Source organism: Chiloscyllium punctatum, chromosome 16, assembly GCF_047496795.1.
Source record: "Chiloscyllium punctatum isolate Juve2018m chromosome 16, sChiPun1.3, whole genome shotgun sequence".
In the NCBI taxonomy this organism is placed as follows: domain Eukaryota; kingdom Metazoa; phylum Chordata; class Chondrichthyes; order Orectolobiformes; family Hemiscylliidae; genus Chiloscyllium; species Chiloscyllium punctatum.
In genome coordinates, this window is record NC_092754.1 from 27,808,469 (window position 1) to 27,825,249 (window position 16,781).

Below are 16,781 nucleotides of genomic sequence, written 5' to 3' on the forward strand. Positions count from 1 at the left end.
CAAAAATTAAAAGTGTCCCTATACTCCAATGATTGCAGTAGTTCAGGAAGGCAGTCCACCACCACTTTTTCTAGGGTGCTTAGGGGTAGGCAATAATGGAAAGAATCAGGGAATGAAATTAACTGTGTCTTTTGGTATTATGGCACAGCATTTATTAGTTTGGCCACCACACATTCCACAGGATGCCCTTCGGATTTATTTAGTGGACTGATGCAGCTCAGAAACCAAAGCTAAACAACAATCTTGACTACGGATCAGTTTGTGAATTTAATCAACAATTAACAGCATTTAACAATATTCTTCTTATTTCAGAGAGTTATAGACAGCGGTTTACTAAACCAGTGCTTACGGCCGTTGTGCAAGAAAAGATACTCCAGAAAACTATACAAGAGACTTGAGAAAGAACTTTGCCAAAATTCTGCATGGCCTCCTCTCAATGAAGTTATATATGCTGAATCAGGAAGAGTTGAATACTTTAAATAACACATTCTACAGAAGCAGACAAAGGGAAAAGGACCAGTTTTTAACAGAAAAAGAAATCACTAAAGCTATGAATTTATGCATCTGGAAACAAATCTGAAATTTATAGCCTTTTCCATATTCCCTGGGAGGAAAAATGTATGGTAGATTTTGAATGGACCAAGCCAGAATTTCCCCTTTGAATACCATCTCCCCTATATGACATAGGGAACTGTACCAACTCCAGGAAAAGTCAGCTGTTTTTTAACACTCAAAGACTTTTTTTTAAGCATCTAGTTTCCCCAGATTGTGGGAAACAGTTCTTAAAATTGCCTCTAGTAAATTATTGCATTATTTATTTATATGTTATGCTTTAAAAAATATTTTTAACCAAAAAAGTGGCGGGGAAAATACAGCTTGGGATCCAACATGTAGTGTATGGATGGGGAGGTAAATGTCTGAAGACCTGGTTGGAAATTTGTATTGTAATTCCAGATGGGTTAACCTCATCCATCTGGGTATTGCTTCATAAACGTGTGGATGAATGATTGAAGTTAATCTTTGAGTGTTTTCCAAGCTTTTAAAAAAATTTCTCCAATCTATATTTCCTCTCCTTTCATCTTGCAAGTAAAGTCTCATCAGAGTATGTTTCTTCTCTTGATCCGACCATCACCCAAAAATTCTTAAAGCAGTTGGAATGCTTAATTTTACCCACTTCCTGTGCCCAGGATGTTAGGGCTGATTAGTTTCCTAACATCAGACCAAAGATTAAACCTGGGCCAAGTAATTATTTATTTTTTGAGCTTTTAGGTGAATAATGTATGCTGACTGTAGAGACACTTAGGTTCTTGCTAAATGAATTCAACTGTAAAATAGATGAACTCATTATGTTTTAAAACCTTTGATTGTGATGTAAATTAAGTGCTCCCATTTATATCATAGTAGTTTAATTAGGTTTGAACAGAAATACCCAATTTTTAAAAAATGGATCTCTAATTCTGGATTTAAAATGATGCTTTTTGCAAAACACCATAGCAAAGATGACCAACAAAAATGTAATAATTGCTCCAGAAAACAAGTTGTAATTTGTTTTAACTTTATTCATAGTGTTATGGACTGGAATATGTTCAAGCACATTGTGGTTCATTTCGTAGTGAGCAGCATCACCAGCTTCATTTTTCACTGTAGTCTGTTACATTCACAATGGGAAAGTGATCATCACCATTGGCAGCACTAAGTGGTGTACAAGAGAAAAGAAAACCTGAAAACTAATGATCTCCAAAAACAATGTTTCACTTTAAAAGCGAACCATACTCCACGGATATTGAATTTGTGCTGGAATATTTTACCTGTCAGAGGTATTATATGGCTAGTGTCAATATGCAATGTAGTTGTTACTTGGGGGCTGGCTTTGCAACAGCCAAGGTCTAATCTTCTTTGGCTGCGTGTGTGTAAATGGTATCCCTCTTTCAGGTTTAGTACTTCACTTTGGGAACAATCCTGATCCACACTCTCTTTGCTGCATTTGACCAGTGAATACATATAGAATATTTTTTGACTTGTACAAAAAACTATTTTGTATTAGTTTTTTAAAACAAGGTGGAGATTATGTACAGTTAACAGGATTTTTAAGTGCTCTTACATTTTGTGCTACTTTTACAAGAGCATGCTTACCATGTAAATGCTTTGTCAAACTGTACATGATTATATATAAAGATTTTATTTCTGTGCCTCATCCATGTCATTGAAAATCCTCTTCCTGGTATATAGTATCTGGCCACTTCCAATTACGTTTCTTATATCACATCTTTGTTAACATGACCATTTAGATTAGATTCCCTACAGTACTGAACCAGGCCCTTCGGCCCAACCAGTCCATACCGACCCTGCAAAGAGACTGGGAGAATGTGCAAACTCCACATAGACGGTCACCCAAGGCTGGAATCAAACCTAGGACCTTGGTGCTGTGAGGCAGCAGTGCTAACCACTGAGCAAACGTGCCACCCTGCAAATTTGGTTTTAGCCTTACCTCAACTAAATTTCAACTAGCAATCTAGCCTTCATTCTTCCCTTCTTTACATAATAAATCTTTGATCACTCACCCTAATATAACACTTGTTGCACATCTATTTTCTCTTTAAATAGTGTGAAGTACTGTAGGATATTTTCCTTGATTGAAATAGCATTAAGGTACACAAATTGCATTCAATGAAGAGTTATTCCTAGTTTTTAAAATAAGTCAATTACACAGCAAAAAAATTTATTGTATTCTATACCTGGAACAAACTGCACGGTTTTACAATACTTTTACAATATTTGAATTTATCTATGTTTGACTATGCAGTTGCAGCCTTGGCTTTATATGTTGCCATCATCTTCTTAATCTCAGCAATTGCTAGACCTGGATTTAGACCCTGTAAAGCAAGAGAACCAGTCACTTGACTCAAGTAAACACTGAAACAACTTTTGTTAGATATGCACAGGTAGTTTTGCACTAGCAACCACAGATTAAATTGGAATTAAAGCTTTGTATAAATTGGAGACCTCAAAGTTAAACAGAAACACAAGAGATAACTTTTCCTTAAAATTAGTGTTTATTATTTTCAGATCTTGTCGTCTTCATCATCTCCTGTCTCAGATTAGAGATCAATTTCTAATAAAGACTCTTCTCTGCAGGCTTGCTCTCTCCTTCAGGATACCACAAACACTATTTCTGAATATTGTCAAGGTTGAATAGGTATTCTGACTCAATTTCTCCATCTCCAAGCTGACCTCCCTACCTCGCTATACTAGTACTTGTCTTCACCTTAAATTACCACCATTCTTTTTTCTTGTCAAGAATGAGCTTTCCAGTAGTATGGACAGGAAACTACATGGACCTTGCTTGTGGAACTTTGGTATGCAAATGACAGTGTCACCTCTGCTCTCTGAAGTCTTCAAGCCTCACTTGATGCCTTTGTGGAAGTATACTAAAGAATTAACCTCAAGGTGACCAGGTCAAGGTTAAAATCAACTAGGAGAAAGTGAGGACTGCATCCCTTCAAGACCTTTGATAATACTGTAAATGCAGAGATTACATCTTAAACAGCAATCAGCTGGGAGGACAGGCATACTTCCATCAATTGCTTGAAGCAGCTAATATCTCGAATAGAGGTCATGATCATCCTAAACCAACTCCACTGCTTCTTCATCCAACTTAAGGGGTGATTCAAATGAGAAGAGTACACTGATTTGGATGCAGGTACAGTTACAACACTGATAAGTTTGCAAATAGGAAAGGTTGAGAGATATGGGCCAGGAGCTAGTAGGTGGGACTAATTTGGCTTGGGACTTGAGTGTGGAGTGGTTGGACTCTGAGTCAACATATCAATGGGAGATCCCTATTTGGAAGGAACTGGTTTGGAGGAAACCCCTGTAAGAAGGAACAATTTGAGAGCACCTATCGATTGACAAGAGGAAATACAGAAAAGGGATCAGAGAAATGGACTGCCAACAGTTAAGGTCAGGGACTGCTTTCACTCCTGGAAATGCCTGACAGACTTCCAGTTGCAATGTGGCTGTAGAATCTGGCTCCGCCTTGGAAGGACCCACAACACATGACCAGTGAAATAATTTCCTAGGTAGAGAAAGCATACTACTTGGTGAATGATTGCTGACTGAGGAGTGAAAAGTTCATCCATGCGTTGAATGAGTTGCGTTTAGAGGTAACCAGTGATCTCTAGGAAAACCCAAAGCTCTTAATGTTGGGCTTATCCAAAGTTTTGCTGTCCCCTGTAATCACTCATTCTCGCTGACCTATACTGAATTCCAGGCCTAGAGAATTGCCTCTCCTAAAAATGCTCTTTTTCAAATTCCTCCTTGAACCACTGTCATTCCAGTAACCCTGACCTTAAGATGAAACTACTCCCATTCTAGCCTCTTCCTAGTTTTCTCTCTACATCTGGCAGCCCCACCTTCATCTGTCCATGTTCTAAACACTTACATTTAATTTACTGCATAAACTTGTGTCAATTTATTTTGATAACATTGTGAAGTGTAAATGCAAATAGTTACTTTACAGTTCAGCACATTTTCCAGGATGCTAATTCTAAAAATGAATAAGAATAATTGTTCCTGTAAGTTCTCTCCCCTGCAATGAAATTTGGGCATTACAAAGTATCAGGCTTCTGCTAGCTGTAAAAACACTTACCTTTGGACAGGTCCTTGTGCAATTCATAATGGTATGGCAGCGATAGAGAGAGAAAGGATCCTGAAGTTGAGCTAACCGCTCTTCTGTGAACTCATCTCTGGAGTCAATCATCCAACGATATGCCTGTAAATTTGAGGAAGATGAACCTAATTGAATGTAGATTTGATTCAAATATTTACAGAATTAAGTACCTTAATCTAGAAGTAAAACAATCTCTACCAATTCATTAGGCAAACTGTACTTAAAACATGCAGAAGTATTCATAAATATCAAAGATGGAGTCTGCCTAAGCTTGGCAAGTGTCCAGTGAACTCTACAAGTAGATATACAACCAAGCTCATTACTTCATTTAAAAGTTAATATTTGAGGGCTGATTAGATCCAAAGTTCACCAGTCCCATAATTTAACAAAGTAATCAACTGAAAAAGTATTATTCAGTTCAGAAGGGTAGGTGTTAAAGACGACATTTCAGAACTTAATTACTCCATTAAACCACAGGTGTTTATTTATCATTTGTAATTGAAGCCTTATCTTCCTGTTCTGATTTCTTTAGGTGGATAGACAATTATATAAAAGCATATTCTTCCTTCAACAACTTGACTTATTTGTGAGTTGCACCAATCAGATATGCTTATGTTAACAGACAGCACTTGCAAACTTTGAACTGGCTGGTCCTATGTTAAATATTTTAAGTACCAAATTATTGCTACATCTTTTCAAATATTTACATTACTGAATATTTTCTTAATTTGCCAAACAATTTCAGCATGTTACATAAATTTATTTTCCTAATAAACCCCTTTTGCCAGAATAGTGTTCATCCTTGAATTCATTCATGTTCAGCTGTTCTCTCTCTCCATCCATAGACCTCCAACTTGTAGAACAAAAAGCAGCTGCAAGTCTCGCTCTTCCACCATCCTCCAGTTTTATGCTGACTGTATCTTCTAACATGCTGGATTTAAAAACCTTTGAAGAATTTTGTGGCAGAGTTCCACTCCTGCACCTGAAGTACTGGTAACAGGATTAACTGTGCTTGAAACAGACATTTCACTTTAACAGATCATGAAAACTATTTGAAACGGGGCTTTGAGCCAGTGGGATTAACCAAGCAGACGCAAGGGGCTGAATGATCAGAAAAGGGAAGTTTAATAAAACCCTTAAATTCATAGTACAGAGGTACTATGAATTTAAGGGTTTTATTACATTTCCCCTTGAGGTCTGTGCAGCAGAAATGACTTAGTAGAATGTTGCAAGGCACTTCATAAAAGCAGTGCTAAACAATGACATTAAGCCACATACAGAAATATCAGCTTACTAAAACCTTGGTTGAAGAAAGATTTTAATGTGTCTTCAAGGAAGAAAGGTATGGAGTAAGCACATTACAGAGCCTGGCAGCTAAAGACCTATTATCAGCACATTTAAGAAGCACAGATATGAGAACCAAGAGAGGCTAGCAAAGATTGAGATATGGCAGGGGAAGGGGAAGGGCAAGGCCACAGGAATGAGTGTTTTAAAATTGAGACATTGGCTTCCAGTCAGTCAATGTTAATAAGATTGCTGCTGGCATGGGACTTAAGACACTGGCAGCAGGATTAGATTTCAGACACATCCAATCTCCAGTGGTTGAAACTCCTGTGCAGTGTACAAATTCTAAAAGGAGAAAATGCATTTACCTGCATCAGGACAGCAGGTCCCAAGTATTTATCTCCATTCCACCAGTAACTAGGGCAGCTGGTACTGCAACAGGCACAGAGGATGCACTCATAAAGACCATCCTGACAAAACAAAAATCAAGCAGATTTCATTCAATACCAGCAAACAAAACTCTCCTGCATATCTGTCTCTTGTGTATCAAAAATGCAAAAATAAGTAAAGATTCATGGATTTTAGTGCAGCTCATTTAATGTAATGCAGCCTTTATTGGAGCATGGGCAAATTCATAAAATACCTGCAACATACAAATATGTTCCTAAATTACAGGTCAAAAACTAAGCTCGGTTAAACTGAAGACCATTTAATTAACTTAATGCTGTTAGATTAATATGGGAGTGTTTTACTAACATGTTATTTGAAGGTTATAATTGGTGTTCATACACATGCTTAAAAATACCAAATATAGAGTAAAACTTTTCACAGTCTATATTGCTATTAATGCCAATTTTATTGGCCATTAGGAAAGGTAAATTCCCTGTTCTCAGTTTAAGCTTACGACTTTCTGGAAGAATGCTGTACAGACTGCTTTATGTAAAATCATCTCAAGCCTCACCAGTTTCTGTCTGTCCTCAATTGATTGCAGGTACTGCTCCTTGCCTCCTTGAGATTCATCCTTTCTCTTCAGGTATGGTTCAATTAACTTATACTGAGCGTAGAAGTTACTCAGGTCCTGCAGTAAAAAGTAAGATAGTCAAAGCCAATCAAACATTTAAAGACCACAGACAAATTATGATTAGTTATTCATCCCTGTCTGCATAAAAACAAGCAGGAAATGTGGTCAAACTATGGCTATCAAGGGAAGTAAGGGGTAGTATGAAATCCATAGAAGAGGCATACAAATTGGTTAAAAAACAAAAAGCCGCAGACCTGAAAATTGGGAACAGTTTAGATTCCAGCAAAGGAAGACAAACAGATTGACTAAGAGGGGAAAATAGAGTAGAGAGTCAGCTTGCAGTAGTAAAAGCTTCTACTAGTATGTGAAGTGAAAAAGATTAGTAAAGACAAATCAGTCCCCAGCTGTCAGAAGAGGAATTTATAATTTTAAATCTAAGTTTTTTTTAATGTTTGCAAAGGTATTCAGGGACATAGGCCACAGATGGAGTTAGGCTACAGATCAACCAAGATCTTACTGAATGTCAGAACTAGACTGAGGGCTGAATGGCCTACTCCTATTCCTATGTATATTGGGGAACAAAGATGGCATGTGTCAGTGCTGTCTTCACAAAGGAGGACAAAAATAGCATCAAGAATATGGAAGGATGCAAAGTCTAATGGGAAGGAGAAATTGAAAAAAGTTACTAGGGAAATGGCATTGAGGAAACTACTGGGACTAAAAGGCAGAGTACATAGGAGATTGTTCTCTTCCAAACTTCTATAGACTCTAACAGTTCCTATGGCTTGGAAGATAGTTAATGTAACCACACTATTTAAGAAGGAATTCAAAGAGAACAAGAATTATAGACCAGTTAACTTGACATTGGTATGGGAAAAATGCTAGAGTCTATTATAAGAAATGCAAAGCAAAATACTTGGAAGATAGTGACAATATAAGACAGAGCATGATTTTTACAAAGGGGAAGTCGGGCTTTATACATCTGCTGGAATGTGAGAATGTAACTAATTGAGTTGTTAAGGGGGATTTTGTAGATGTGGTATACTTAGGCTTTCACAAGGTATTTGATAAAGGTCCCACATAAGAGATTAGCCTGTCTAATTAAAGCAGACAGGATTGGAGATCATGTACTGAAATGGATTGAAAACTGGTTGGCTGACAGGAAACATTAGGAATAAAAAGGTATTTTTTCAAGTGAGCAGTGCTAGGATCCCAGGTATCCACAATATATTTTAATAATTTAGATGAGGAAACATATCTCAGACTGCAAGTGACAAATTTGGGTAGGTGGGTATGCAGTGAAACTTTGGTGTGATATGATAAGTGGGTAAATAGACAGCAGATGCAGTGTGGATAACAAGAGGCGATCCACTTTGGTAGCAAAAGCTAGCAGGCAGATTATAATCTGAATGGCGATCGATTGGGAAAGGGGGAAGTGCAATGATATTTGCGTGTCCTTGTACACATCACTGAATGCAAGCTGCAGGCGCTGTGGAAGGCAAACAGTGGGCTCCTAATTGTAACCTGCATGGTTACTAATAAAACAGAAATGCAGCCTGCATAGAAACAGACAATAAACAAAAAGAAAAGGGAAGAGAGGGAACTCACTGGAACAAGATCCTTCACCACGTACATGTGAGGTAGCGGGTAGATCTTTGTCACTTTGCCAAGATTGCTATCGATTTTGCAGGTGCAGGCCAACGTATTGCTACCATTGATGTTCATGGCACAGGAACCACATATTCCTGAGAACAGAAATTTATGTAGAATTGATCATTTTTTTGATTATTTTCACCAAAGCTCCTAATCTGCACAGTATTTAGTTTAAACTAAATGTACAAGGCAGTCAATCTAATTACCCCAAAAAGAGAGAGTTTATCAGCATTTGCATTCAAGAAAATCAAACTATGAAACTGAAAATGGCAAAATAGATTACAATAATGCTGAGAAGTCGCAGATGGAATTTAATTCCAATAAATGCGAGGTGCTGCATTTTGGGAAAGCAAATCTTAGCCGGACTTATATACTTAATGGCAAGGTCCTAAGGAGTGTTGCTGAACAAAGACCTTGGAGTGCAGGTTCATAGCTCCTTGAAAGTGGAGTCGCAGGTAGATAGGATAGTGAAGAAGGCGTTTGGTATGCTTTCCTTTATTGGTCAGAGTATGGAGTACAGGAGTTGGGAGGTCGTGTTGCAGCTGTACAGGACATTGGTTAGGCAGCTGTTGGAATATTGCATGCAATTCTGGTCTCCTTCTTATCGGAAAGATGTTGTGAAACTTGAAAGGGTTCAGAAAAGATTTACAAGGATGTTGCCAGGGTTGGAGGATGTGAGCTACGGGGAAGAGGCTGAACAGGCTGGGGCTGTTTTCCCTGGAGCGTCGGAGGCTGAGGGGTGACCTTATAGAGGTTTACAAAATTATGAGGGGCATGGATAGGATAAATAGACAAAAGTCTTTTCCCTGGGGTCAGGCAGTCCAGAACTAGAGGGCATTGGTTTAGGGTGAGAGGGGAAAAGATATAAAAGAGACCTAAGGGACAACTTTTTCACGCAGAGGGTGATAAGCGTATGGAATGAGCTGCTTGAGGATGTGGTAGAGGCTGGTACAATTGCAGCATTTAAAAGGCATTTGGATGGGTATATGAATAGGAAGGGTTTGGAGGGATATGGACCAGGCACTGGCAGGTGGGACTAGATTGGGTTGGGATATCTGGTCGGCATGGACGGGTTGGACCGAAGGGTAGGGTTCCATGCTGTACATCTCTATGACTCTAAATTCACCTCAGATTTCTACAGCAGAAACTAATGGAAGGAATTTTAACACCCTGTCCTGGTCAAGACAAACAGTAGGGCTCAAATGAGGAAATCAGACAGCTATGTGCCTACTTTAGTTTAATCACGTATTTTGGGACCAAATGAATATTCCACATCAAGTATACTGAAAATCAATCTCACAGCCTCACTATTATTATGAATCATATTTTGTAGTGATTTAGATACAACATCTCCAACACTGGTTTCCATGGACTGGTTTAAGGGAGGCAAGAATTGCCAATCCAGTAAGCAAGTGCTTATCCAGTTCAAACGAACCTGGTGTAATTCACTTACCCCTTTCCCCATGATACAATCTCTATTCAGAATCTACCCATCTCCCATCTTCCAAAGATATCCCATAGATTTACAATTGTCCTAAGTAGAACATGATAGTTATTTTAAAATGTTGCATTTCACACACACATCATCCAATTTGTCCAGCTGCCAAAATGAGAATTAGAACAAAAAGTATTAAATTTAGAAGATTCTCCTCAATCCTAGATTTTCCCACTTTCCCAGCATTTGACAGGTATTACCACTCATTTCCCATAAATATTGCTGCCTTAGTTTCTCTGATCTATGACCCTTCATTTTTCACTACATAGACATCATTAAATCCACTTGACAATAAGCTGGATCTGATTTTAGGAGATAGCGAGGTCTACAGATGCTGGAGATCAGAGGTGAGAGCGTGTTACTGGAAAGCTGAGCAGGTCAGGCAGCATCCAAGGAACAGGGAAATAGAAGTTTTGAGCTAAAGCCCTTAATCAGGAATCCTGATAAAGGGCTCTGGCCGAAAACATTAATTTTCCTGCTCCTCAGATGCTGCCTGGTTCTGATTTTAACTGTCATAATCTTTTTACATGATAGTACAAACAGAATTTCTGAAAAATTGTAATCTAAGTGTTTGCTGTAAATTCTCTACTTACAAATTCTGCAAGTGGTCAGATCCCTCTGTCACACAACCAGTGATTGTGATCCCAATCAGAGGCTAATAATGAAGAAACTACAAAATAAGTTCTTGGTTGAAGACTCATTGGACATGCAGGCCTTACAGATGCAGCCATGTCCTGAGACAATAGGCAGTGATAGTAAAATTAGTCATAAGTACCAACTCATGCTTGGATACTTTCAAGAAGAAAGCACAACTTTCAAAAGGAACACTGAAACAGCTAATGACACTAGAGTGGCATTGCAAATGTCTTGAGATTTACAAGTAGATAATGGAAAATGCTTTGTCACTCTCCACACCTATCCACAATTAATTATAGTGATGGCTATTTTAAGAATGGCATTAACAAACATCTAGATGTATACACTCTTACTTTACCTAAGGCCTGATTTCTATCCACATATGTAAAACCATAGTGATTCCATCTGAAACGAAGATATTGATCTGTCACTGTCACCACATCACTGATATGCAATACACACTCACCTTCTCTGCAAGATCTTCGGAAGGTCAGTGTGGAGTCCATTTCATTCTTGATCTTGATAAGAGCATCTAGTACCATCGGACCACATCTACATATGTAGTATCACAACAGGTTGAAATATCAGTTTCAATTCTCTCAAACAATTTGCTTTTGTAAGTGATCTTTCATGTAGTTAAAAAGTCCCAAGCCATTTTACAGGAGCTTAAATAGACCAAAGCAAAGTCTGAGTCAAAGAAAACATTAGGAAAACATCAATGCTTCAAAGAGCCAAATTATAAGTCCATCTTAAATAAAGAGCAAGAGGTGGATAATCAACAATGTTGGAGATGGGGAATTTGAAAACTTACACCTCAAAAGACCAGAAACATGTTCAACAGTTGTTTGGTGAAGGAAGTAGAAGGTGTACAAAGCCAGAGGTTGAGGGCTGTAGAACTGGAGAAAGTTTCAAACATTGGAAACATTTCCAGAAAATGCCTGTTCCATCTTAGGTAAACACAGAAGTTAAAGATAATGACTACAAGGAAGACACCTACTCCTTTGTTGCTGGAACAGGATCAAGATTACAGAATACAAGTAATCAGGAAATGAACACAGGCTGCAATGTTAGACCCATTTCTCAGAATGTTCTCAATGGCACAGGTGATCCAGACAGTTTGGAGATTTCTCAATAGTTTTTGCTCTGGTCATTCATCTTACTCCCAAGATTAAGTGCACTTGGGAAAGTTTGCATATGGACTACTGAAGCGTCGGCCTGGCAAGACAGCAAGTCTTTTCCAATTTCATCACTGCATTTCATCACTTTAAACCATGCTGGAAGACAATCAAAATCCCTCTATTGAAATTAATACGATAATAAAAAGGGCACACAATGTTATAAAACATAAATCAATAAAAGTCTGTCCAGTGCAATCAAACGAATTTCCCCCTAAAGCACTTACGCATTTAGATCAATTTCATAGGTTTGCATTCGAGGCTTGTCACCAGGCTTATCTGGATTCCATCTATAAATTGCAAACTTTTTAATTCGAGATGCTACTTGTGCTGCAGGTGCAGTAGCCGCCGCTGTCTGTGAACTGCGCGAGCACTGCAAGGGAACATAAAGCCAATGATCAATCCATGAATCAGATTTCAAACAATACGCAACCAGCTAAATTCATCTTGTACACCAAGTCAAAGTTCACAAAAAAAAGCATCCAAAAGGATGTGTCTAGATGGGTAATCCATATACAACAATGGCTAGTATCTCAGGAACAAGGACTACAAAAATTATTCTAGTTGATTAAATCCTCCCCATCTCTGGTGGTTTGTGTATCAGACTACTACATTTTTATGTAAGAGTAATGAATTTTATTGATGTTGCTTTTTAAACCCCATCATTATTATGGGTAGCATGTACTTTGAGTACATGGTATATCCGATAGCTTAGAGTAACTATAGTGGCCCCAAGATTACAAAAGTAAAGTAATCTGCAAGTCTGTTACACTTTCTATTCAGCCCAAGGAGCCAGACAAGGACAGATGCACAGGTATTGTTTGTAAAGGATTGTTTTTGGTTGAAGAACTTAAGTGTAAGTTACAAGAGGCCACTGGGCTCTGTGCTACCTTCAGTAAGATCATTTGCACCACTCTCCAGATTATCTATCCCTGTCCCAGAATACCCAAAAATGAATCAGTCTGTCTTGAATACAGTGACTGAGCATCCACAGGTCTTTGCAGTATAGAGTTAAAAATAATAATTCCAGGAGTGAATAATTTGTTCTAAATCTGTCCTAAACGGCCAATTTCTTACTCTGGAGATTGTCAATCTCAGTTCTAGCTAGCTCACGAGGGGAAATATCCTCCCAACATATACACCATCAAGTCCCTTTTTTGTGTTAGGTATGTTAAAAAAAACTAAGATGTAAGAGAGACAAGAGTGGAAACTGGAGAGCTGGAAAACAAGGCTGCAGTAGTAATGGGGAACAAAGAAATGGCGGAGGAAATTAATAAATACTTTGCATCAGTTTTGACCAGGGAAGAAACCAGTGGCATACCAAAACTTCAAGAGTCAGGGTAGATGTAAGTGTAGTAGCCATCACCAAGGAGTGATCTTACTGAAGGTAGCACAGACCCCAGTGGCCTCTTGTAACTTACACTTAAGTTCTTCAACCAAAAAGAGCTGGGGAAGCTGCAATGTCTGAAGTAGATAAATCACCCTGAACAGATGGACTACAGCCCAGAGTTCTGAAGGAGGTAGCGGAGTGGATCCTGGAGATCTTTCAGGTATCACTGCAGTTAGGGAGAGTCCCAAAGGACTGGAAAATGGCTAATGTATTACCCCTCTTTAAGAAGAGAGGCAAGTAACAGGAAACCACAGGTGGTTAGCCTGATCTCAGCCATTGGTAAGATTTGAGAGTCCATTTTAAAGGAGACATTGCAGAGTACTTGGAAGTGCATGGGAAAATGGGGTTGAGTCAGCATAGCATTGTCAAGGGGAGGTCATGCCCGACAAATCTATTAAAATTCTTTGAGGAGGTAATGAGCAAGTTAGACAAAAGAGCCATTGGATCTATTTAGATTTCCAGAAGCCTTTGATAAGGTGCCGTATAGAAGGCTGCTAAATACGATAAGAGTCCATGTGTTAGGGGCAAGGTGCTAACATAAACAGGGCTGGCTGACTGGCAGAAGACAGAGAGTTCAGATAAAGTGGTCTTTTTCAGAATGTCAACTGGTGACTAATGGAGTTCTGCAGGGAGCTTGTTGGGACCACAATGCTATTCAGCAAGCTTTTTATTAACTGGCATCAGTTGATCAAATATTCTAGTTGATCAAGAGATAAGACCATAAGAACCAGGAGCAGGAGTTGGCCATCTGGCCCTTCGAGCCTGCTCCACCATTCAATAAGATCATGGTTGATCTTTCCATAGACTCAGCTCCACTCACCTGCCCTCTCACTACAACCCTTAATTCCTTCATTGTTCAAAACAAAAATCTTAGCTTTAAATGTGTTTACTGAAGTAATGCCAGCTTCTTCACTGGGCAAATAATTCCTTAGATTTACAACCCTCTGGATGAATAAGTTCCTACTCAATTCAGTCTGATACCTGCTCCCTCCACCTGCCAGTGAAAACATCCTCTCTACATTTATCTTATCTATTCCCTTCATAATGTTTATATAAGATCCACCCTCATTCTTCTAAATCTATGTAAAAGCACACACTAAGTAAGAGAATTGCATGCAGGGGGTATACACGCCACTGTTATTCTTTATTTACAACATAACATCACTTAAATAATAATGTAACTTTGCCTTAAATAAAACTTACTAGCAGACAGCTTTATCACTCACATCCTCAACTGACTATTCAGGAATTGCGATAATTCAATAAACTTCCCCATATTTCAAGTTGATCATTTTTGCTGTTTTATTGAGTGTGTCTGTCCATAAGGTTTTAGCTAAACAAAGTATGCTATACATTAACAGTCTGAATGAGGGAATGGAAGACATTGTTGTTAAATTTGCAGATGACACAAAGATAGTGGAAAGACAAGCGATGTTAAGGAAATGGGGTGGCTGCAGAAGGACGCAACACATTTCTGATGAAGGGCTTATGCCTGAAAAGTCGATTCTCCTGCTCCTCGGATGCTGCCTGAACTGCTGTGCTTTTCCAGCGCCACACTTTGACTGCAGGAGAGTGGTCAGAGAAGTGGCAGATGAAATACAAAATGTGTGAAAGTGTGAGGTTATGGACTTTGACAGGAAGAATAAAGGCACAGATTATTTTCGAAATGGGGAAAAGCTTCCGAAATCAGAGACACAAAGGAACTTAAGAGTCCTAGTTCAGGAGTCTCTTAACATGCAGATTCAGCAAGCAGTTAGAAAGGCAAATGCAATATTAGTATTCATTTCACAAGTGACAGAATACAAAAAAAAATGTACTGCTGAGCCTGTAGAAGGCTCTGGTCATGCAGCATTTGGACTATTCGGAGCAGCTTTGGGCCTATTTTTCTAAGGAAGGCTGTGCAATCATTGGATGGAGTCCAATCAGATTTACAAGAATGATCCAGTGATGAAGGGCTTCTCATACAAGGTGCTGGGTCTGTACTCGAAGTTTAGCAGGATGAAGCAGGGTGATCTGATTGAAACTTACAGAAAACTGAGTGATTTGGATAAAGTGGTTATGGAGAAAATGTTTCCATTAATCAGAGAGAGAGTACGACCCAAGGGTGGAATTGAGATGAGGAGGAATTTGTTCAACCAGAGGGTGATTAATTTATGGAAGTCATTGTCGCAGTGGACTGGAGGACAAGTCATTGAGGGTATTCAAGACATAGATAGATAGGTTCTTGATTGGTAAGGTGATTAAGGGTTAAGGAGAGAAGGCAGGTTGTGAAACATACCAGCCAAGATCGAATGGCAGAGCAGAATCGATATGCGGAATGGACTCATTCTACTCCTACGTCTCCCATAACTAGGCTTTATTTTGATTATTGTGACGAAAAGTGAGAAAGAGAGATTGACTGGACCCATGGAGTAGTGCCATGGAACCTTTCACGTCTCCTCGAACAGGTAGCTAGGATCTTATCATCAAAAAGATGGCACTTGTGACCGTGCAGTACTTCCTCAGTACTGCACTGGAGAGTCAGCCTTGGGTTGCAAGTACTCAGACCATGGAGTGGGACCTAAACCCAAGAGTTAATGGCTCAGGGACGACTGACGCAGCCACGGCTGCCCTAACTTTGACCGGGCTGCCCTGATATCGATGCTGGCCAGCGGCTCTAAGTCACCGTCGATGACCTTAACACAGCGGCCGCGCGCCCCAGCTCACCAACCGCCACACTCCCCGGCCCAGGGCGGACGGCGCGAGCGCCCGACACCAAGGTTCAAATGTCATTCCCTCACTGGACAGCGCTCGCGCCGCCACCCTCCTTCCTCACCTGGAGACGGAGAGCCCGCCACTGACCCCAGGCCCCGCTACGCCTCAGGCACATCGCCGCCATCTTCACGGGGAATACACCGATCCGAAAGCGACTCGTTATGGCCGACGCTATGTCTCCACGCAATGAAACCGGCTCCGGGCGAAAGCAGATAAGCCGTAGGGCGAAAGTAACACTCTCGGTAAATAAGGCGGCCGGCGAGCGTCAATCAAAGAAATCCTCCGAATGACGCTTAAACTCTGCGCCGTCCACTTCGTTTCGTAACTGTTAAAGGGGCAGCGACCACATGGGTATCTGCATTTGTAAGGAGAAATGAAGCGAAGTGGTAATGTCCCTAACTCTGAGCCAGGAGACTCGGGTTTAAGTTCCATCTCCTCCAAAGATGTATAATAACATCTCTGAACAGACCGAATAAAAATATATCTACGGATTTGCAAACTGGAATATATTCACGTCCGTATTAATTGTCATCTGTCAGGATCATCAACCTTGACCCAGCGCAAAAGCTGGAAATCTGATATAAACAAAACATTGGTAGAAATATTCAGCCAGTCTGTCAGCACTGTTGGAGAAATAACGTATATCTTTAACACAATGAAACTTCCAAGGTGATTTACAGCATTACAAAACATAGTCAAGCCAT

At 39.6% G+C, this 16,781-nt stretch overlaps 2 protein-coding genes across 9 annotated transcripts in view; one reads left to right on the forward strand and one right to left on the reverse strand.

Moving 5' to 3' along the window:
- atp13a2 (ATPase cation transporting 13A2) overlaps window positions 1–2,194 on the forward strand; it is a 131,346-nt gene extending 129,152 nt beyond the window's left edge. For all 8 annotated transcript variants that reach the window (XM_072586592.1, XM_072586594.1, XM_072586593.1 and 5 more), the window contains exon 29: window positions 313–2,194. In XM_072586592.1, the coding sequence (XP_072442693.1) occupies window positions 313–483 (171 nt within the window). In that variant the 3' untranslated portion in view covers window positions 484–2,194. The remainder of the gene's footprint in view (window positions 1–312) is intronic.
- Window positions 1,539–16,403, reverse strand: sdhb (succinate dehydrogenase complex, subunit B, iron sulfur (Ip)). The gene is made up of 8 exons (XM_072586601.1): window positions 16,139–16,403; window positions 12,161–12,306; window positions 11,225–11,310; window positions 8,583–8,719; window positions 6,915–7,031; window positions 6,322–6,423; window positions 4,649–4,771; window positions 1,539–2,873 (listed from the first exon to the last, which is right to left on the reverse strand). The coding sequence occupies exons 1-8, from the start codon at window positions 16,199–16,201 to the stop codon at window positions 2,796–2,798; spliced, it is 852 nt and encodes a 283-aa protein (XP_072442702.1). The 5' UTR covers window positions 16,202–16,403; the 3' UTR covers window positions 1,539–2,795.
- Between the last annotated feature and the right edge of the window lie 378 nt (window positions 16,404–16,781).